This window comes from Gambusia affinis, linkage group LG14 (genome assembly GCF_019740435.1).
Source record: "Gambusia affinis linkage group LG14, SWU_Gaff_1.0, whole genome shotgun sequence".
NCBI classification, from domain to species: domain Eukaryota; kingdom Metazoa; phylum Chordata; class Actinopteri; order Cyprinodontiformes; family Poeciliidae; genus Gambusia; species Gambusia affinis.
Genome location: NC_057881.1, coordinates 23,999,445 through 24,023,630, shown reverse-complemented (window position 1 = coordinate 24,023,630; position 24,186 = coordinate 23,999,445). Strand labels below are relative to the sequence as shown.

General features: G+C 40.6%; 1 protein-coding gene across 4 annotated transcripts in view; it reads left to right on the top strand.

Moving 5' to 3' along the window:
• Positions 1-24,186, top strand: part of ptprua (protein tyrosine phosphatase receptor type Ua) — a 176,631-nt gene that overhangs the window by 98,021 nt on the left and 54,424 nt on the right. For all 4 annotated transcript variants that reach the window (XM_044137964.1, XM_044137967.1, XM_044137966.1 and 1 more), the window contains exons 7-10: positions 3,147-3,440; positions 7,777-8,097; positions 10,026-10,135; positions 14,438-14,639. In XM_044137964.1, the coding sequence (XP_043993899.1) occupies positions 3,147-3,440; positions 7,777-8,097; positions 10,026-10,135; positions 14,438-14,639 (927 nt within the window). The remainder of the gene's footprint in view (positions 1-3,146; positions 3,441-7,776; positions 8,098-10,025; positions 10,136-14,437; positions 14,640-24,186) is intronic.

The following is a 24,186-nucleotide window of genomic DNA, read 5'->3' as shown; positions in this document are numbered from 1 at the left end:
TGGACACACAAAGAGAAAAAAAAGAAGTTTAGAAAGATGGAAACAAAAGGAAGGAGATGATAAAACACACAGCAGCGTGCAGACAAAACTTACACAAGGATGGGAGACCAGGCCAGGGATCAGGGTTTAATTTTCCTCACCTATGAGTTTTGCATCTTTAACAAATACATAAATGAAGTCCAAGCTGCCTCAGATTTCTCTGGCTTCCCTTTCTGTATGTATGTTTTTCTATTTGGAGGGAAAGCTGATATCATTTGTATAATCCAATATATAACACTTGGACTATCTGGTCTTATCCAAAGACAACAACAGACGTTTTGGCATACAAGAGACACATATGGCTATATTGAATTTATTTATATTTTATTTCTTTTAATTTTTAATAGATTGACTTTTTTTTTTTTTTACTGGGTTTTAAATCCATGTCTTGATTGAAGAAGATGACTATGTATTCCATTCTTAGATCTGAACTTGATTCTCTGAGGGAAGAAAAATCTGAACATTTTTCAATGTTCCTGGTTTTCACAGTTGTTTTCTGTATGACTTGTTTATGAAAACATACGCTTTTTAAAATGTTTTCATGATATAAAGCGCTTTGAACTGCTGTGTTGCTGAAATGTGCTACAAATGAACTTGATTGACTGATGAAATAGTTTTGCAAAGTATTGTAGTATCAAACTTTATTTTAAAATAAATAAACTTCTTGGATCTTTTAGTAAATCCAGCCTTCATAGCAACACAGTTGGTTGTTGTCTGATTGAGTTAGAGATGCATCAGCGGCGGATTCAAATTAAAACAAAGCTGTTGTTACCAGCAGGGGACAAAATGTCTTTGTTTTTAATTAACTCTATTGGTTTTATACATAGAAAACTGAAAACACACAGCTTGTCAAGTTGACCAGATGTAAATGTCATAGAACAATCATGGCCGCTTTATCAGTCTGCTGTCGTTACATTGTGTTCTCTAGGATTAACAGAAAGATTGGAGCCTTCATAGGAAATCACTGAGTCACTGATTTTAATGAAAATGTTTATACTTTTTTTCATCTACTTTTTAAACTATTAAGTTATTGTATTCACAGGATAGCCAATTTAAATGACTTAGTTTTCTAAGCAGTAAATTGTGTTGTTTTTGTTTTTTTTAACATTGGTTATTTCCCATTAATGAAGTTCAGACACAGAGCAAAAGAAAGTGGTAATATTGAATTATTTAATCACTTAGTATATTAAGTGAGCCACAGAGCCACTTGCGGCAGCTGCAGGTCTCAGACCTCTGGTCTAGAAGATGAAGGCTGTGGTTCTGTCTCAATGTGGCCAAAGTTTAACGTGCAGAACCTTCATTTTTATTTCATTATGAAAGTAAAACTGTGAAGGTAAAAGAATGAAATTGATCCAAGGGACCAATTAGTTATACTTCCTGTGCCAGTGCATATCATCATAAGAAACTGAGTCAGTATTATCTCTTCAGTCATGGGGTCATAAATTGGCCAGGGCCAATTCTACAGGGGCACTGGCCCCTGTTGGCCCCTGTCTAGAGCCGCCCATGGAAGGAATGACGAAAGAAAGATAGGCAGCAAGAAGCGCGAAAAAAAGAATTCAGGATGAACAATAAAAGAGAAATGAAGACAATCAAACATAAAAAAAGAAATTGAGAAAGACACAAACAAAAGGAAATGGCAAATTAAACAAAAATGCCGGACAACAACGAACAGGGAAACCATTAAGCATGTGGGAAAAACAGGAAAGACAAAAACAGAACCCAAAAACGTAAGAATGACTAAAAGAACAAGAAAAAAAAAAACAATACGAGAGAGCTTCAACATTATTGCTGAAAAAGATGGGAGCTAAAGCTAAAAGCAGCTCTAATAGAGTTTTGTAAAATATACTTTGCTAAGCATTAAACCAGTGTGTATATGTTTAGCTGAAACATTTAATGGAGAATGTAAAACAATGAATTCCTCCAGAAGCTAAGCTAGCTTTGTTACTAGCATAAGCAGCTCAATTTTCAAAGTGTGGTTTCTTAACTTTTTAGCTAACATCTATCACAGCCCTGATGCATACAGAATTATTCCACACATTCACTCCATGTTTCTATGTTTTGTTTTGTTTCTCTTCATCTGAAGTAATTTCTTCTGTCTCAGGAACAAAACCAGTCTTTTCATTGCTGCTTCTGTTGTTGGAGGCATTTCAGAACAAAGCGCATCGCCCTCTTCAATAATGCTGAAAGGGATTTCGCAAAAATATTTTCTTTTTTTTCTCTCAGGGTTTAGCTCCCTCGTGGTTGTTTTCTGCTTTTCTCGTGTTTCTTTATTACTTGGTTTACAGGCACACACAAAGAATGACTCACTCCCCTGCTGACCCTGCCTTCATCCCTACACTTTTAACAAGAGCCTTTGAAATAATCAGCATTGTGATCTGCTCTGAATTGTTCCTGGTTAAGGGTCGCACAAGGGTCGCCTGTGATAGATATATTTGGATTTTAGCAGCACAATCCCCGTTGAAAAGGCCACAGTGATGATTGCCTGAAGAACCGTTAAAGCTCACTGGGCTTGGAGTAAGTACATCTTACAGCAGAGAAATTAAACCCTTCATGCTAAATGATTGTGTTTGCTTTAAACATCGCTATGGAAACATTAACCTGCCAGAGCTTGGAAATAAATTCAGGAACAGCATCTTGTTCAAACAAGAGAACTTACAACATATTAAGATTTATGGCATTGATGTCATTCATTTGGTGGAGGGTAATAAATTTTCTTAGATTTATATTTATATTTATATAGATTTCCTAGATTTGTGTTTAAGACGTCTGTTTTTTATTGATCTAATGTGATAATCAGTCTGTCTTAGACAAAGAATTCTGGGTTTTCTATACCTACATGCAGTAATTATTAAAATTGCAAATATACATATATATCTTTTTACACAATCGTCAAATTTTTGGTCATGTTTTAGTAATATCAGTCAATCAATTTTATTTGTATAGCACATGTCAGGAACAAAACAGTTCAAAGTGCTTTACATAATAAAAACCCAACCTAACTTACAAAGTCTACAATAATGGAGGGCCTCTCTCCCTCCAGACCCACCAGTCCAGGTAACAGGAAGTAGATTTAATGAGCTCACACCAGTCGACCTTCTCTGTTCCAGTCCCGCCCACGCCCATTGCACCGCCCCAGCTCCTGCGAGCGGGTCCCACCTACCTGATCATCCAGCTCAACACCAACTCCATTGTTGGAGACGGACCTGTCATCCGGCGGGAGATCCAGTACCGGGCCAGCCAGTCCACCTGGAAGGAGACCCATGTGGTGGGCTCGCTCACCTACAAGGTCTGGCACCTGGAGCCAGACACAGAGTACTACATCAGCGTTCTGCTGACCCGACCCGGGGAAGGAGGCACCGGAGCGCCGGGACCACCGCTGGTCAGCCGGACCAAGTGTGCAGGTACGTGAAGTCGCAGTGGATGCTTTTTTTCACACATAAAAATATGAACAGTGTGGGACTGGTTGTCTTCAAACCCCTTTACCTCTGATGCACCTACTTACAAATCTAGAGCTCACCTTCTGGGTGTTGGGCAACAAGAGAGTTCTGTTCTCTGAAGGACTGCAATGGGAGAATCTGTTGGCACCGGTTAGTCATGTCTTACAGCAGGGGTGTCAAACTGCAGTCCTCGAGGGCCGCTGTCCTGCAACTTTTAGATGTGCCTCCGCTGCACCACACCTGAATAGAATAATTAGGTCATTAGCAAGGCTTTGGAGAACTGGTCTACACAAGGAGGAGGTAATTAAGCCATTTCATTCCAGTGTTTTGTACCTGTGGCACATCTAAAAACTGCAGGACAGCGGCCCTTGAGGACTGGAGCTTGACACCCCTGTCTTACAGTAATGAGGCACAGTGGTGGGTGCATCATGCTGTATCGAATCCTTTTTCAGCAGGAAACAGTGAAGTTGGTGACAGAATGTGAAAAAGTTTCAAAGGTATTAAGAGAAATTTGATTTCATAATTTAACTTCTTGAAATTGGGCCTCTGTCTCTTTTAAAACTTCTGGTCTTTATGAAGCTCCGCTTCTCTATTAACTCTTTAACTACGTTTTTAGCAGCGTTGCACTGAGAAGTAGCTCCTGTAAAGAGCTCGGCAGATGTGCAGTTCCACCAGATGTTTGTTAATATGGCATGATGATGTTTGTGACACCCAGTTGAGTGACACACACACTCCACTCTGACAAGCTGCTCGCTCAGTCAATTCTGCTCGCTCAGCTCTGTGTCTGCTCCAAACTGAAGTTGTATGTAAATGAACCACACCATCAGCCAATCACAGACAAACTATTCTCATCCAATCAAAGCATGCCTTACAAATGCTGCATTAAGTTTGACGAAAAACAGCGAATCACAATTAGCAAATTGGGACCCCTTCTGCAACCAATAGACACGTAGCGGTGTGACGTCACCACAGCGGTAACTAATCGACCACAACGATCAATTATCAAGAATTGCAAAATGAACAGGAAGCCTGAAAACATAAAACTGTAGTGAACTGAATGTTCTGTTCTTTGTGTGAGAAATGTTTGTCTGATTTTTAGTGTTGAATCCTAACCCCAACCCGTCAGTTGCCATGGGAATGAGTCTGTGTGTAGCATAGCCGACAGTTTAGTTATTCTACAACAGTTTTTGTGCATTATTTTTCCTTTTCTGTTGCACACTGCACTAAATTAATATCACCTAAATCATCAGGTTTTATTTTGTCAACTGCTGTTGCTACTGCAGCAGTGAGGCTACGTCCATCCAGGTGTTTTGGACAGCTGAGTGGTGGCCATGTAGATTTCTCAGACATGCATAAAATAATCAAAGCAACACTCCTGGTATGTTTTAATTTTTTATTTTTAAAGCGGGAACAACATTATAACATGATTTAAACAGACAGCTGGGTTGTGTTTGTCGCTAAAACATCCAAATCATCCTACCAATTAATCATTTAGACAAAGGATATGGAACAGTCAAAGTCTTCCATCTTTCTCCTGGTCTTTGAAAAAGCAGACCACCAAGGCCAAAATGTTTTCTACCTTTTTGCTTCATGTCACGCTAGCGGAGCCGCCTAACTACAACTCATCTGTCTTTTGAGCACATTGCTGCTCATTTTTGGTAAAAAGGCCAGCCAGACGCTCTTTCAATCAAACCTGTCACCTGCCACTGTGTTTGATCCGCTCACGCCGGCGCCTCCACTCAGCCACATCCTGTCAGCTCCCATTCCTCACGTCTGATGCTTTCCGCCCCGAGTTACAGCAGAAGACAGCGGAGGCTCTGTGACACCACCGCGGCAGGGATTCGTTTTCTTCTCGGACTCTCATTGAGCTTGACGTTTCAGGTGTTCCTCACTCCCATCCAGCCTTTTGTCAATAACTGATGGCCGTTGCCAGAGCTAAAAGTTAAATGCTGTATGTATTCTTTAGCATGACTAAAAATGTTCAATCCGATCATTATGAAACATTCAGCCTGTACTTCAGGATTTGTCGTCAAAGCTGTAATAACCTTGACAAACACTACTGTAATTATCCAAAGTCCAGTTTCCAATGTTAAAATCTATGTAAAAATAATTAGTGAATTTCCTCATATACAGAGGTCATTTGTAGGCTTACTTAGTGATGGACTTGAGTCAGGCAAAAACAGTGATACAGCCTGGCCTTCCTGTGCTATTCTGCTCAATTAAAATCTCGCTTCACAGCTCAGTCTATCAACAGACTTTGAGTCAGTTTTTGACGTTTAAATCAAAGTGTGTAGAAAATGGTCCAAACAAGTGTCTCCAGCTCAAAACCCACATGATCTCCTCTTGGTAAGTATGAGTTTGTGCTCTGACAGTCTTTCATATTTTCTAAAAACAAACAAACAAAAAAACACTCCAGGCAAAGCGGACAAGCCAAGGAGATAAAAAGAGCAGATCTGCAGGAAGTGTCCCACCCGGTCCACCGTTCTTCCATTCCTCCTCTCTTTTCTGGTTGCCTGGCTCCCTCTGCCTCTGGGTAATCCCTCTGATTAGGATAATCATGCAGAATATTGGCGCGGGGCCGGATCAGTCGGGGACAGGACAGAGCCTGCCGGGGCGTGGCTCTAATGATGAGTAATGGCGTCTGAAGCAGAAAGTGAACTCTCTGCTTGTGACAGATCTGATTTTAACTGGATTGTGACTATTGTTAGTTTTTTTTGTAGTTTTTTTTTTGTTCTGCACCTAAATGTTTGCCTTTATCTTTAATGTGGGTTTTTTTAAATTTATTTTGAAGGGCAACGCTTTTGGCCGTCTCGGCTGTCAGGGCGTCAAACTCTCCGGCATGTTTTGTGCTCTTGGAAAGAGCAAACCTCCTTAAAGTCAGCAAACACTTGAGGGATGTGTCTGTCCTCTCAGAAGTGATTTCTCCTTTTTGACATTGCCTCGTTCATGTGTGTTATTAGCTTGTGATCCATGTCTGGCGACGCAGCAGGGCTGCAGCTATTGCCTCTCCAGTGCTGCCTAAGAGTCATCCACATCCCTGTGCTGCCCTGCCATTCCAAGGGCATTTTGCTCAAATTCCTCTATTTAGTAGCGCTGAAGTACTCTTGGACATTCAGGCCAGGCTGCTGGACAGAAATCCCCTCATTAATGCTTGAAAGTGGACATTTAGCTCGACATGCACGTGTAATTGTAATGTTCACACTTGACAGCTGTAATTAGGCTTCGTCCGTTTATACGTGCCAAGCAACCTTCTCCTGTCAAACTACATTCATTTAACAAGTTGGGAATCTGGCGTTCTGTGTTATTCTGTGACACGTTTTTACCCATCTGGAGGCACAAAATCTGAGTTTAAAATGTCTGCTGCAGGTTTCTGCCTCCTTTTCCTTGTTATTTTTTCCAATTTTATCAAACACAAGAGAAGGTAGAAATATACTTTTAGATTTTTCTGTGCCTGTAAAACTTTCCTCTGGGATCAAAATGAGCATTTTCTTTTCCCAGACTCAGTGAATTGTGTCAACAAATGGTCATTAAAAATGCTGAAGTCTGATAAATTAAATTAAATTTATTTAATTGCTCATTATTTTGTAAAGACTTTGAATTAAACAAGAAACATTTGTAAAATAATAATAACATTAGCGTTGGAGACGTCTGTACCGCTGCAACGTGTTTAACATTGAAATGCTGTTTTAGCCAATCAGCAAAGCTATTCAAGCCTAGCTCCTTTTATCACAACTTAAACACAGTAAGTATCCAGTCAGATCGGGTTTTGAAGCAAATAGTAGCAAGAGAATTGATTTTTTTGACTGTCATAGTTAACCCTGACTCTAACCCTACCAGAAACATGCTTTGGATCCTTGTATGTAAAAAAATTAATAAATAAAAAGTGTCAAAATTTCTGGCCCTATTTATAACCTAACCCTGCCTGAAACTTTTCCATACGTTCATGTTTGACCTTTCTGCTGGGTTCAGGGATTTCCCCCACAAACCTCAGAGGACTTTATAGAACAGCTGGGTTTTTACTGAAACTAAGTGACAAAGATTCTTTATCAAGTAGGAGATTTAAGTAGACAATGGGTTAACCTATATTATATTTAAAGATAAAGTCAAAGGGACTTCATTGTATTTATTAAGAATGTTTTGTAAAACCATTAAGAATATTTCTCTCACCTGCAGTTTCCACTTCCTACATGATGAAATCTGAAATGTTTGATTTCCTGTCGTGTATGCCCGTGTCTCATGAGCTGAATGCATTTTCGTGTAATACCTTATCAGTAACTTCTCTGCTTCCTGTCCCTGTCAGAGCCCATGCGTGCCTTGCGGGGCCTCACAGCCACAGAGATCCAGCCGCGTCTGTTGGCCCTTCAGTGGGAGCCGCTGGGCTACAACCTGACACGCTGCCACACGTACACGCTGTACCTCTGCTACCGCTACTCCATGCCGACGGGGAGCAGCGGGGGCAACAACGCCACTGTAAGGGAGTGCCTGTCGGTGGAGCGCAACACCTCCCACTTCACCCTCAGGGACCTGCCACCCTTCCGGGCGGTCCATGTGAGGCTGGCACTGGCCAACCCAGAGGGCAAGAAGGAGAGCCGGGAGGTCACATTTCAGACGGAGGAGGACAGTGAGTGGGAGTTGAATTGTTCTCACTGTATGCTAACAAGTGCTACCTAATTGTATAGAAGGCACATGTTTTTGTCCGTGTGTGCAGTGAGGCTTGGTGTTGTCAGGGAGACTTAGCTTCACAACTTCTTACAGTTGTAGTTGTTCCTTTATGCTCGGATGATTATTATGCAGTGCTTACAAAAATCCGGGCCTTTAGTTGTGTAGCGCAAGCGAAAAAAAAAAAAAAACACAAATATTGACTAAAAAGAAAAGCTGGATCAGCATAACTAAACGGAAGATCAGCCCTTTAAATGGAGACTAGTGAAGCATTCATAAGCTCAGTGTATTGCCAAGAGCAAAATGCTATAATAATTTTGCTTATCTTTGTAATATTTTCCTGTGGACTTCAGCAGATTATGTGCAGTCTAATGCAAATTTTCGATGGATGAAGACCCAGAAGGTCAAAGTCTTGTTGTTATGTAAAATTGGTGAGACATTCCCATGTAACTGAATATGAGTTAGGAATATTTGTAGTATGGTCAAGAAAGTTGGAGAAATTGATCCTCAGGATTGGCAGTATTTCATCATCTCTTCTTATTTACACGCATTTGAACATCTAAGCATAAAAGGAAGACAATCACTGTCCAATCTCACTCTAACTGTCCATTCCTATACACTGTATGTCTTAATAACTAAGAGAAATTGATTTCTTAAAACTGAACACCTTACAGACCATTTCTTCAATCTATTGCCTATTGGGAAATCAGTGTTTTCTTTTTAGCCATGTTGAGTACTTGCTTTAGACTACCTTCTAAGAAAACTAGACTCAGATCAGGATTTTTTATTTCCAAAGAATTATGTAATAAGGCCTTGTTTGCAGTGATATGGGTACTACTCCAGTCAGTTGCAGTACACAGTGGACTACGATGTACCAGAGTTCATTTTTAGGACTGTCTGGTCTCCATAGACCAAAGCAAGAGCTGCGTCTGCATTTTTGGCACAAAGTCCAGCTCTTCCCTTGACTTGCACTGGATTCTAACATGGGAATTTCCAGTCATTCGTAAAGAGACTGGGATGAGAAAAGGAATACTGATTTGGAACTTGACTCCAGTAATGCGGATGCTGCCAGAGCCCTGCCTTGTAAAGAAAGAGCTGAAGCAAGAAGTAAAGTTGTGTTTGAAAATGTTGATTTTCACCAACACTCATAGTCCAGTCTCATTGAGGTTGGACTATTTTGCATGAACAAAAAGGCGAAACTTTGCATTTCTAAATGTTTGAAGCTGGTGGAGACTTAAACCCCCCAAAATATGTATCTGAGTCTGCAGGGAAAGGTGTGTTTCAATACTACTCCACATTTAGGAGCCACTCTGTAAAGTCAGTCACAGAAATAAATAACATAGATGAAAGTTTGTTTTTCTAATGTGACCAAATAGGAAAAGGTAAGCCAGTTAGAATACTACCAAGTCCTGGAGTAGTATAAGAATTATTGTATTAGAAGTATAAATGATCTTATTTGTCAGGCTCTACGGTAAATTAATTCACTGTATTAATTTAGTATTGCTGCTGTAGACCAGGGGTCTCAAACTCCAGTCCTCAAGGGCCCCTGTCCTACAGTTTTAGATGTGCCACAGGTACAAAACACTGGAATGAAATGGCTTAACTACCTCCTCCTTGTGTAGATCAGTTCTCCATAGAGAAGGTTGTGTAGACGTTGCGCAACATCAGGAGCCAGGATCTCAATAGATCCTGATGTCTGCGGCCGAGCCGGACCAGTTTTCCTCTGTCCCCTCCCTCTCCTCTATCCTTTCTAGCCCTTGTGTCTTTTTTCTCTTTCACCTTTATTTCTCTCTGTCAAAAGTGTTTGCGCCCACTAGCATGCCCACACAACACTCCATTTACTCGAGACCGTTTGTTTCAGCCGAGGCTGTTTGTTTTGTCTCGCTTTAGTTCCTGGGGGAATCGCTCCAGAGTCTTTAACCTTCACTCCACTCGACGACATGATCTTCCTCAAGTGGGAGGAGCCTGTAGAGCCCAACGGTCTCATCACACAGTATGAGGTAAGATATGAGGTTTGTTTTCGCTTCGACCTGTTGCAGAACCCACTTTCACACTTCATTAAATTTGCAGTACATTTCCATATACTAACAAAGCAGAGGCTGTAAATACATAGGAGAATAAACATCCAGAACATTGAAAAACAGCCAAAAACACTGATTTCCTTTAAATCTAGACTAAAAACCTATTTAGGGTTTCCTTTGGAATGATAATAAACGAAACACTGACCAACATTTTGATGTGTTATGACGACATTTGGTAAAATGTAATTTTTGAATTGTTGTTTTATGACTTTGTATTTTTATGATATATAGCACTTTGAACGGCCTTTACTGAGATGTGTTTACAAATGAAGTTGATTGATTGATTGATTTATTGATTAAGATGGATGCTTCCACAAGAGGCCAATGTTAATTGTCATTATTGACAATCAGGGCTGAGGATCCAGCCTTCAGGATAAGAAGCTAACATCCTGCTGGACACAAACTGTTCAGATTTTTTCCTTCAGGTCAGTTAAACAGAGACTGTTTCTATCCCCAGGCTGCATCTGATGAACAAACTAGCCAGGCTGTTTGGTGATTTTTGATTTGATCAAAAATAAGATTTTTTGATTTTGTCATAATTTATTTTTCTTTTCTTTATAATAAAAATGACTACAAATATGTCTAAATATTGTTCTTTCATCCTTATTTTATTTCCCTTATAGTTTATATATTTATATTGTAGTATAAATATATGTTGTGTTATATTTATACTAGTGGTGAGACTTGTTAATTGCAGAGTCTGTAATAAATTAATTGTGATTAATTGCATTTTAATTGTCCTGTGTATCAACAAAATAAGCTACATTCTAATTCAAAAATTCCTTTTGCTGCTAGATTTTTAAATAAATAGACATGGGGACTCATGAAAAAGTATATTTGTTTCTAATTTATTATTATTCAGGTTCTTCAGCCATCACATTGGTGCAAAGTGTTCTTCTGTCCATTCAGCTTTTCAGTGTTTCAGGAATTTCTGATCATTCACAAGACTTCTTTAGAAATGTGGACATTAGCATTAGCACCTGTGCTGCTGCTACATGTTTAGCATTGAGATGCTATTTTAAGCTTCACTGACATGCTAATTCCTTTTAGCAGAACTTTAACACAACAAATCCAATCAATTCTTGAAGCAAGCTGTACCCCCCAGTGGGACGAGAGAAGCGTCTTTGTTTTGTTTGCGGATGTTGCTTGTGTGTCAGATTTAGGAGCCTACCAGAAACAAGGGGATACAAAGTTCCATTCCTGATTAATAGTTAATGTCTTGATGCTGTGAGTGCCTGAAAAAAAACGTCTTAATTGTTTATGCCACCATCTTGGCAGATATATCAGATTCTGTTTTTTTTTTTGTTTGTTTTTTTTTATATGGTGGTCTCTGACCTACCACAGACCAATGTAGTCTGGGCTTTCAACTATGAACGCTCACTATTGATGACAGTCTCAGAGGCATTCGAGAGAGAAATTAGTTCCACAAACACACACTGAGTGATGGTGTAACTGGCTCACACAGAGATGAGCTGCACTTGCTTGGAAGGTTCAGATTGAACAAATAACACAAAGAGTCGACAGAATAAAAGACGGCAGTGGGACTTTCATGTGATTGAAAGACTTGACAAGCTGACTAGGCTTGATGCAGAGTTCAGAAAAAAATCTTCACAGTGGGATCCATCAGCAGTGTTTTATAAATATTCTTGATGTCACTGAGTGTAGTGCATAAAAATATTTTTTGTGTGCATAAAAGTAACACATTACTGACAGTCTAAATAGAAACGTCCTGGACATTGTCATGTTTCGATCCAGCAGTGAATCCTCACTGTATGCATGAATGAACTCGATAAACACTGATAATTCATTTAATAGTGTTTGAAAAGCTGCTTGTTAGTGTCTGGTCATGAAGAAGCTCTGGTGTTCCCCTCTTGGGTGCAGCTAATTGGACCCAACCAAAACAGTTTTTAGAAAAAGTACGATGGACTGTCACTAGCTCACCCCTTCACCTCCGTCTTTCCCTGCAGCTCTGCAGAGTGGATGGATAGTTCAGCTCATTCTCCCTACATTAAATAAATCTTTTAAACATACAGTAATCCCTAAAGCTTGGAAGTTGTTGATGACGGCCCAGTCTTTAAAGCTGTGAATATATGCACCATATCTAACTACTGTGTGTTACCAGCTACGTTAAAAATAGCTAAAAAAAAAAATAAATGGTTGTTAGGTTTTTTTGTGGAGCGTCTTAATAATGGTCATAATCTGAATCCTTTCCGGTCTGGTTTACCACATCTACCCAACTCCTGTCCATCTGCTCGTGATCAGGTTTATGCAGGTGACTCTTATTAAGACATGCATGATGTTTACAAAAAATGATTAAACTGAACACACTCAATTATTTGATTGAGGTAAAGAGCAGCAATTAGCTCTGGGGAAATTATTGACTCAAATCTGTATTTTCAAAGATTTTTCTGGCTCTGGCGGTCGTTATTTACATCGGATCGGGAAATGGGGAGAGGTAGGAGAGGAGAAAACATGTAGCAAAGCACCTAGAGTGGTGATACACCTGTGTGTCGTTTCCATTCCTCCTGCTAGCGCTAGAGAAGTGAGCTACTCACTTCTCTAGCGCTAAGAAGTGGCTAGCACCACAAAATCGAACCAGAGTCCTATTTCATTATTCCGAGTTGCGGTATTCAGGCTGTGAACTCTAATTTTTTCGAAGTAAACACTTCAACCAACACAATTTGCCAAATTCTTTTGGTTGTATTTACCCAGAATGCCCTCCACTGTAGTCTGCTTCCTGTTTCAGGAGCGGTCTGCGGTCCATTAGCGTTCACACCAGGGAGTTCATTTCGGTCGAACCCAGACCTGGATTTGTAGGCGGACCACAGTTTGGGAGTCCAACTGTACATTTTATAATGAATTTTGAAAATAATTAGAAGAAAAATTCACAAATATGAATTAATTTAGTTATCTGCATCACACAGCCACATTTTTCTTTCAAAAGACAGAACAGATTTTGGAAAATGATTTCTCAAGTGGGTACAAAGCTTGTGTATGGTCACTATGAGCTCACCTAATTACTATGAGTGTACAAAATGTTCTGTGGAAAATGATTTCTCTTCATACCCCACAAAAGTCAGGTACAAAATTACAAATTGGAAACTTCTGTACAAAACCGCTGGCCATGTTAATTTCCTACATGTTTCGTAGGTTTTAAAATTTTATCCTGTCTGCCATGGAGGTCACTGCTTCGACTGGAACCAGCATTCCCTCTGGACCTCTATGCAGTCATTTGTTACGGCAACTTTAAGCATAAGATAGAGGAGACTATTAGACCATACTGTCCCTAAAATGTGTCAAGAAGGTAATTGGTGCCTGTTTTAATGACAGATGGAAGCCGTCTAACTGGAGAAGCAGGTCTTAAAGGCTCAACTTCCTTTGAGGAGTTGTGATGCAGCTGGCAGGAAGTGACAAAAAGGGTTTTTTTTGTCACTTATCAGTCAGTATCAGTATGGGATCAATGCTACTGTGGTGAGATTGATAGTTTAGTTTCAGATTCTCTTCTTGAAATTTTATTTTATTTTTGTGTTGTAGGCTCTCAGCTGTACCTCGGAAAATATTATGCTTTGATTTATTCTCATTTGCTGCTTTATTTAGGAACAATTCACACAAATCAGTTTATTAATGAAGTGTTTTGTAGACTGCTACAAATTTTGTCCAAATTCTGTCTTAGGTTTGAGCAAAATTAATTCAAAGGAAAAATCCGCAAAAGATTTGTTGGTATGTCAAACTTAAATGAAAAGTATCGATATCTGTATCGATATCAATATTAATATCAGCGATACATGCTCTGTATTTACTTTGTGTCAGTTCAATACCAAAAATTTGTACGGCTCTAATTTGTGTGGCTGAAAAACCAAAATCTCAATACGGCCATTGTCAAGAATTTAGGAAGTTCTAAAAAGAACTTCCAGATTTTTCCATGATTGTAAAAAAAAGTTGGTCACATATTTGGACTCATGCAAGTATTGAAATATTTCCTCACATTTTCTCACTAAGCTGAAATGATCTCTCCAGTACATTTAATGGCTAACCAAGCACATGTTTTTTTTTTATTTGAAAAAGTCTGATGAATATTTTATGAAGAACATTGAAATTTTCTTTCAGAATCAGCTTGAAAAAACAAATGAGGTGTTATGTTCCTGTTCTTTATCGCGTGGTTATTCCTTAATCAGTCTTGTTTGTTCCTGTTGTCTTTTCCCGTCTGTTTATCGTTTGCAGATCAGCTACCAGAGCATTGAATCCTCTGACCCGGGCATCAACGTTCCCGGTCCTCGCCGCACAGTCTCCAAGCTGAGGAATGAAACCTACCACATGTTCTCGGGCCTGCACCCCGGAACCACCTACCTGGTCTCTGTTCGGGCTCGCACGGCCAAAGGCTTCGGCCAGACCGCTCTCACAGAGATCACTACCAACATATCTGGTGAGCCTGCAGTGAGGCTGATAGATGTCCTGTGTGTAACTCCAAAAGATCAATAATAAAACAAGAAGCCCTTTTTGCCCTTTTTGAGATTTAATATTCCAGTCTGTAATAAACAGCATCCAAGAACCCCACCCCCAAAAAAACAACAAACAAAAAAACATTCAACATTTCTCACCAGCAGAGATGACTGAGTGAGAACTTGTTTTTTTCTTCTTCAAAAAGAACAAAATTGATTTCCTCATATACTTTTAAATTCTACAAATTATCCTTATTCATGCACAGCCAAAACGGCTTTCAGATGCACACTCGCTTTATTGGAGAGAAAACAAATTATAGCTAACTACAAATGTTCAGGATGGGTAGTTTGAGGGAAAACAGCTTTGTTTTCTGTTCTCCCATTGAAAGGCCCCACACAACAGAACAGAAATTAGAGGCTAAGACTGCAGGTATGGAACGGCTATGAATTGTGAGTTGGTGATTTTTGGCCATTAAATGTGTTTAGGCCGAGACATTACTGGGATGTATTTACATTAAATCATGTGGAGGCTGTAGAGAATTGCTTGTTGCGTTAGTCTGAGTAATGAGAGTCGTTCCCACCTTTTTAGAGCTGTTCTGTGGCTTCGGCTTGGGAGTTAATTACCACTTTTTAAAATCACAACTCGGATGAGAATCACATGGGCTTCTTACCATGAAACATGTTTTTGTCTTACAAGCAAGCAACTCATATCATTCACGTAAAAAATGGTGTGAACCTCAAGTGCATCTTCCATGTCCTACGTGGTTTTCACATGGGATTTTTCTGTCAGGAACCATATGGAAGAAAATTAAACAGAACTGAAGAACCAGAAACGAATTAAAAATCCCACAAAACTAGGAAAAGAGAACAAAATACATTGACTTTATGAACGTGTGTCTGTGTTTATTAAAAACAGATAAAAGAGTTTTGGATATTTGGCTTCGATAGAAAGAAAGAGTTGACAAAAGAAAGTTAACTTATACCTCAAAACTGTTTGATCTTTTCTGTTGCTCTACAATAACATATGTCCCATAATATTTATTACAGCTATATCCAGATAGCCAACAAAAAATACAGATTTTGCAGATTTGTGTATCTGACATCATTGAAAAGCAGCTATGTTTACACACCAGCATGGCAGCACAGCTAGCTACTGGACAAATTTAGCTCGTCTAGTGGCTCCTTAAATTTAACATTGTCAAGAAAATCCGAGATCATCCCACTTCCCCATGCTGGAGATTTTAGTTTAACAGTAAAAATAAATAAAGTTATCTTTAAAATTAATTACTCAAGTAAAATCTAGACCCAACATTAGACTTAAATGTCAATAAAATCAATTTGGTTGTGTGTGTTGTTTCTGTCTCCTGCAAACTTTGCTTTAATTCTACTTTTTTCTATTTAATCATAAGAAATCATAGTCAAGACAGAGAGAGTCATGAAACAGGAAAAGCAGTTTCCTGGAAAAAGAGGAAGTAAGTTTCCAGCCTGCAGATTTATAAAAATAGTTCAGACTATTACTTAGCATGAAAGTTTTAAAGAAAGAAATCTAAATATTGTGAGTAATTGGATAAGATTCAAAGTAAAATACTTATATTAATATTGGTTTACTTGTAATAATACTTACACTTACACTTACATTAGTGGGAACTCTTACAAGTAAAACAAGTAACTGTAACTTTGATATCAAATAATAAGAATCATGAATTATTCTTGGTTTCTTTACAGAAAACATTTGTAATAACTCACATTAAGATTATACTAAGAGTAACTGATAAATTATGGTTATCATAACATTATAAAAGAATGATAAATCAGAGAAGTAAAAGAAGTTATAAATGTGATTTTTACTCTGAACTTGAAATGTTATAAATGTGATTTTTACTCTGAACTTGAAATGGTGTCAAAGGTGTAACTGCAATTAAAGATCACTGATGTGTTGGAGGTAGATTGTAGGTGAAAGGTTAAGGGAGAAAGAGGAACTAACAGGAGAGCAGAGATGGTCAACACCTTATTTGGAAACAGGTTGTTGAGCAAAAGTGGGGTGTGGGTGCGACTTTAGCAACTCTCAAAAGTAAGATGTGAGTTTGAGGATGCAGTTGCTCCTTTTCTCAGAAAAGGAGTCGTGTCCTACGTGCCTGGGTCAAAGTGACCCAGGTCACAAGTGTCACAGGTGCATTATTTCGCAACCTTCAACAGTAACCAGGGCGAAGGCCTGAGCTAAGAGTTGGGGCCTGGTTGCGCAGTCATGAGGATGTGCTTACAGATGTTCTTTTTCTATAAAAATGCCTAGGAGACTGCTACAGCTTTGTGTGTTGATTAATAGTGATTGCTTAATGTGTAATCTCTGTATTTTAGTATGTTTTCTGTAACGATGAACCAAAATCAAATAATCTAATGTAATGAATTGATGTTTTATATAAAACAAACTTTATTGATTAAAGTTAATTATATGGATAAAAGTATAGAATCAAAGAAAGAGAAGGAAGGCTGAGGTGGGTGCAAACTGCAAATGTCAGAACATGAGAGTGGGTTTAGTTGTGCAACTGCCAGGTCACAAGTATGCCTGCCACTTGAGAAAGTTTCCAATAGTCGCAGGTGTCAAAAGCACGTTATCTCGCAACAGGGTCAATATGACCCAAGTCACGAATGTCACCAGAGTGGTGTGCAATCTCCCACAACGGTTGGGGCCTGAGTGTAGAGGCGGGCAAACGCAAGCAGCACCCCTGCTCTCTCTCTTTATCTGGGGTACATGCCCACAAGTGCAGAAACGTATAATAATGTGAGACCGAGGTGATACGGTGTTCTTCGTCGCCGGGCGCTGAGACTCTACACAAGTGTGGTAAGAAGACCAGCAGAGGACTACGCCTGAACCAAGAAAAGCGCCTCACAAGGAGGACAACGGAGCTCCTCACGCCGGACCAAAGGGCGAGATCCACCGACCCAATCTCTTGGTTCCTCATTGGATTTCCAAACTCTGCACTCTACCCAGCGATCCCAAAACCACATCGCAACAGACTTGGGGAACTGATCAAAAGTCAAAGTATCGACTAAGGGCTGTTCGGCTGGATGAAGCAGACAGTTCATTTTGTTTCGGTTCCAAAGAGGATTTATGATTCAAAGTCAAAGACTCTGACCAAGGACTACAAGGACTCCTGTTGCCAAGATCCGATACCATCGATGGGTATGAGTTGTGCCACACCCCAAAGCCTTATTTGATAGATAGATGACAGTGTAGGGAGGTTGTTAGGTAAAGGTTGAATTGATCTAAACTATATTGATTTTCTTTGTATGGTAATCACAAGTAAATTCTGTATGCCTGTCATTTTCCCTGCTAAAGCTTGCTTAATAAATTCATATATTTTAAAAATTCTGATTAGGTTGTGGACATTGAAATTAATTGAGTCATTTGAATTAAAGTGCTTCTATTTATAGTAAAATCAGTATTCATGATTCTAGTAATGTGGTGGCTTCAGACTTTCCTTTGGTGAGAGAAAAATAATGACCCTGTGATTATCTTAGTCTTAGTCACTAAATAAAATCTAGCCGGTAACAAGTGCCCGTTACAATAGAAAGAGAACTGCCGTTAACAGAAGTGGTTATTGGAATTATACAGCTGCGAAGGCTACTCAGTTGGTTGTTCCTTAACTGAAAAGGGTCATAACTTCTGGATCGGAGGCAGTCAGTGCTAGACGTGTCTCTTCGCCACCAGTTTAAACAGATTATCTCTTATAGATCTTGTTCAGGGTAAGACCCAGGTCTTAAGATTTTCCTGGACCTGTTAGACAGAGAACTGGTTCAGTAGTCAGCCCGAGGAGTTGTGAGGAGAGGGGGGCTGGCTATTGCGCAGTAACAAACATGGCGTCCCTGGGTGGGCCCAAGTCCAACGGAGTAGGAGGGCCCCAGGTACTAAGTCAGTAAAAACAGATGTGTGATTCTGAATAGCTCACTTAGTGGCTAGCTCTTAGGGAGAGGAGCTAGTGGTGACTGGCAGGGCCGTCCAGTCACAACCCTTGCAGTAACTGTATAGCATACAGGTGAGGGAAAGCTTCTACTGAGGATACCTGACCAGATCCAGACAGTGAAGCCAGTAGCCAACCCGGTCTAGACCCATCCCTGCTCGATAACGTTAAGAGAGGCTTTGGGGATAGACAACTCAAGACAAAGAACAAGAATGGATACTAAAAAGAAGATGGATACTGAGAGCTGAATCGAAGCAAGGAATTCCACAAGAAAGTGGCTCCGGCCCCGAAGAAGAGGAACAAAGTGGAGGAGGGGAGCAGTCTAAGCTCTCCAGGTCCCAACTACAGAGAACTCCAATGAAGTTACTGCTGCTCAGTGATGGATTCGCACCAGGACAGAGCCAAATCAGCGCATGTTCTTCAATCATCACTACTTCTACAAGAAGGAGAAGAAGGAGCGGAACCAGCATCAGCCCCAGCTGCGAGAGAGGAGGATTCTGACGCCGCTGAGGCTCCATCCTGCTTCCCGAGCAGGACAGGGACCCCGTCGGAGAGCTGGGGACGTCGGACATGGACCTCATCGACCTGACCGCCGTCGAGGAAGAAGGACCGTCTCGACCGGCTCCGTCACCAGCCCAGGAAAGTCCTCGACCGACACGTCTGGAGGAAGCGGAAGGAGCACCCCAGCGGAAGGTTGAGGAGGAGGGATGGAGACGGCTGCGATCGACTGGTTGTCGCGGAGAGCCCAGCTGTCCGAGTTTCGCCCGACGCTTCACAGCACGGAGAGGAAACCATCGGCACCGCCACGACATCGGGATGAGAGCAGCTCCGACGACGCAGGGGACAACACGGACGAGGAGCATCAACGAGCGCACACGCATGAGGGAGCTCATTGGCGTGGGAATGAAGAAGTGGGACAGAACTCCCAAAGGTCGGGAGGTCCCAGAAGAGTGGACTGTTATGTCCACCAGCGGAAGATTGTCTTTGTCGATACCGAGAAGTGGGACAGTACTCCCAAAGGTTGGGAGGTCCCAGAAGAGTACACGTGGACGGTTGTGCGCAGTGTGCATGAGGCCCTAGGACATGCAGGCGTGCGATCTACCCGTAGGGAGCTGGAGGAGCAAGAGCTTTGGATCCCAGTGAAAAGGTCCAACGCTGCTGAGGGACTGTGTGTGGTCAATACAACGCAGGTCGCCGAGGGCAGCGGTTGGAGGGATTGACCATCAAGAGCACAGTCCCCTGGGGCTCAGTCTGCATGGATGTTGCGGGCCCCATGGGGAAAACAGGAAAAAGAGGTGAGAAATACCTCTTGGTTCTGATGGACTCAGTAACAGTGACAGCTGCTAGAAGAGCAGGTCTTCCCCTGCAGAGGAACTCCGTTCACGTCACAGAAAGCAGGGAGGCGAAGACACTTCTCCTTTTTGCCCAGAGAAGGAAAAAGGAAGTTGCAGCTCAAAGTGTCATTGGAAACAGGGCAGAGAGTCAAGATCGGCCTACAGCCACGGTGATGAAGCTGAGGTTCAACGCCCAAGATTTTGTAAAGTAAGTACTGAACTGCAACACAGTACTACAGATGAAGAAAGGGATCCAAGGAGTCGAGCAGCTCACTCCAGTTCCTAACTAAAGAGAAACAGAAGCCGGTGAAATGGCCAGTGAATCATGTAATACTCCACCCTATCTCGGACTGGCCACCGTGGGGGGGGTGGTTGTAATTAGAAGAACAACTTCAAGGCTTTGGACTGGGAGGGCCGTGAAGAAATTGGACTATGCTAAAGAAGAACTCCTGTCACAAACTGATGGATTAAACTGGAAAAGGGGCTGAAGTCGTGAGGAAGAAGTGGCGTCATAGAAAATCACTAAGATCAACCCTGTAACAAAGCATTGAAGTCAGACCCAACACCTAGAAGGATCTGGCAACTGTTTCGTCCTGATATCCAGAGCACCTGTCCTGGATATTCAGCACTGTAAGTTTTGCAGTTTTGTTTTTTTTTTTAAATTGGACAATTCCTGATGCCTCCGACAACTCCAGTACCCCTTAAAGACCACAGCTACGGAAAAGGATCACGATTACGAGGAAAGCGTCATGCTGCTTATTTTTTTGCTTTGCTCTGCTGAATGTTCGAGATTTTTTTTTTTTGAGGCCTTCTTCCTTCCCACATCCTGAAGAAACGACAGTTCATCCAGCGAAGGTTCCTGTGGAAGAATCAGAGCGATCCAAGTTCTCTTCGACATTCATCACCTAATGGGGGAAATTAAAACTCCAAGGAGGGGGTGTCAAGAGAGGTGGAGTTTTGATGACTACACTGAGCCCTTTGTGACAACTGAGGATGAAGAATCTGCAACTTCACATCCCAGAAGAACCTCTTCTCTTTCCAGATGACGACGCAGAACTGCAGGAGGGTGATGGATTCCCAGCATGGGAAAGGTCTGACCTCGTGGAGGGGGTGTCAAGAAAATCCGAGATCATCCCACTTCCCCATGCTGGAGATTTTAGTTTAACAGTAAAAATAAATAAAGTTATCTTTAAAATTAATTACTCAAGTAAAATCTAGACCCAACATTAGACTTAAATGTCAATAAAATCAAGTGGGGTGTGTGTGTTGTTTCTGTCTCCTGCAAACTTTGCTTTAATTCTACTTTTTTCTATTTAATCATAAGAAATCATAGTCAAGACAGAGAGAGTCATGAAACAGGAAAAGCAGTTTCCTGGAAAAAGAGGAAGTAAGTTTCCAGCCTGCAGATTTATAAAAATAGTTCAGACTATTACTTAGCATGAAAGTTTTAAAGAAAGAAATCTAAATATTGTGAGTAATTGGATAAGATTCAAAGTAAAATACTTATATTAATATTGGTTTACTTGTAATAATACTTACACTTACACTTACATTAGTGGGAACTCTTACAAGTAAAACAAGTAACTGTAACTTTGATATCAAATAATAAGAATCATGAATTATTCTTGGTTTCTTTACAGAAAACATTTGTAATAACTCACATTAAGATTATACTAAGAGTAACTGATAAATTATGGTTATCATAACATTATAAAAGAATGATAAATCAGAGAAGTAAAAGAAGTTATAAATGTGATTTTTACTCTGAACTTGAAATGTTATAAATGTGATTTTTACTCTGAACTTGAAATGGTGTCAAAGGTGTAACTGCAATTAAAGATCACTGATGTGTTGGAGGTAGATTGTAGGTGAAAGGTTAAGGAGAAAGAGGAACTAACAGGAGAGCAGAGATGGTCAACACCTTATTTGGAAACAGGTTGTTGAGCAAAAGTGGGTGCGACTTTAGCAACTCTCGGTGCGAAGATGTGAGTTTGAGGATGCGGTTGCTCCTTTTCTCGGAAAACGAGTCGTGTCCAACGTGCCTGGGTCAAAGTGACCCACGTCAAAACTGTCACAGGTGCCTTATTTCGCAACCTTCAACAGAAACCAGGGCGGAGGCCTGAGAAACGAGTTGGGGCCTGGCAGTCATGAGGATGTGCTTACAGATGTTCTTTTTCTATAAAAATGCCTAGGAGACTGCTACAGCTTTGTGTGTTGATTAATAGTGATTGCTTAATGTGTAATCTCTGTATTTTAGTATGTTTTCTGTAACGATGAACCAAAATCAAATAATCTAATGTAATGAATTGATGTTTTATATAAAACAAACTTTATTGATTAAAGTTAATTATATGGATAAAAGTATAGAATCAAAGAAAGAGAAGGAAGGCTGAGGTGGGTGCAAACTGCAAATGTCAGAACATGAGAGTGGGTTTAGTTGTGCAACTGCCAGGTCACAAGTATGCCTGCCACTTGAAAGTTTCCAATAGTCGCAGGTGTCAAAAGCACGTTATCTCGCAACAGGGTCAATATGACCCAAGTCACGAATGTCACCAGAGTGGTGTGCAATCTACCACAACGGTTGGGGCCTGAGTGTAGAGGCGGCAAACGCAAGCAGCACCCCTGCTCTCTCTATCTGGGGTACATGCCCACAAGTGCAGAAACGTATAAAATGTGAGACCGAGGTGATACGGTGTTCTTCGTCGCGCGCTGAGACTCTACACAAGTGTGGTAAGAAGACCAGCAGAGGACTACGCCTGAACCAAGAAAAGCGCCTCACAAGGAGGACAACGGAGCTCCTCACACCGGACCAAAGGGCGAGATCCACCGACCCAATCTCTTGGTTCCTCATTGGATTTCCAAACTCTGCACTCTACCCAGCGATCCCAAAACCACATCGCAACAGACTTGGGGAACTGATCAAAAGTCAAAGTATCGACTAAGGGCTGTTCTGGATGAAGCAGACAGTTCATTTTGTTTCGGTTCCAAAGAGGATTTATGATTCAAAGTCAAAGACTCTGACCAAGGACTACAAGGACTCCTGTTGCCAAGATCCGATACCATCGATGGGTATGAGTTGTGCCACACCCCAAAGCCTTATTTGATAGATAGATGACAGTGTAGGGAGGTTGTTAGGTAAAGGTTGAATTGATCTAAACTATATTGATTTTCTTTGTATGGTAATCACAAGTAAATTCTGTATGCCTGTCATTTTCCCTGCTAAAGCTTGCTTAATAAATTCATATATTTTAAAAATTCTGATTAGGTTGTGGACATTGAAATTAATTGAGTCATTTGAATTAAAGTGCTTCTATTGATAGTAAAATCAGTATTCATGATTCTAGTAATGTGGTGGCTTCAGACTTTCCTTTGGTGAGAGAAAAATAATGACCCTGTGATTATCTTAGTCTTAGTCACTAAATAAAATCTAGCCGGTAACAAGTGCCCGTTACAATAGAAAGAGAACTGCCGTTAACAGAAGTGGTTATTGGAATTATACAGCTGCGAAGGCTACTCAGTTGGTTGTTCCTTAACTGAAAAGGGTCATAACTTCTGGATCGGAGGCAGTCAGTGCTAGACGTGTCTCTTTCGCCACCAGTTTAAACAGATTATCTCTTATAGATCACATTCAGGGTAAGACCCGGGTCTTAGAGATTTTCCGGACCTGTTAGACAGAGAACTGGTTCAGTAGTCAGCCCGAGGAGTTGTGAGGAGAGGGCAGGGCTGGCTATTGCGCAGTAACAAACAACATTTAAGGAGTTTTATCTTTTGACAGTGCTTTTTTGGCTTTGCAACTCATTAACGTTGTGTATGAACTGTTAGAATATTAAGAATTAGTTCAGTCAGAGCTCCAGTTTAAGCTAACCTAGCAGGTCGGTAAAGAGCTAAAAGGAAAGCAGATCCGCTCCATTTTGTTAGCAGGGATGAAAAATACATAGCTTTAATATTATACTTATTATAGTGAACAGAACACACACACACACACACACACACACACACACACACACACACACACACACTGGTCCTACAGATCTCAACTGTGTATGTGTCTATTGGTGGCAGAATTACACATTCACCTCTTCTATTTCACCCTGAGCTTGTATGTTGTTCTCATAGTTACAGCTCTTTACTTCACTGCACACTTCCAATTAATTTACAATCTGTAATAAAGCGAGGAAAACTCCTCAGAGCTCCCAGAGTTTTGCTGAGGTTGTGCAACTTTGACATAAATCCTAATT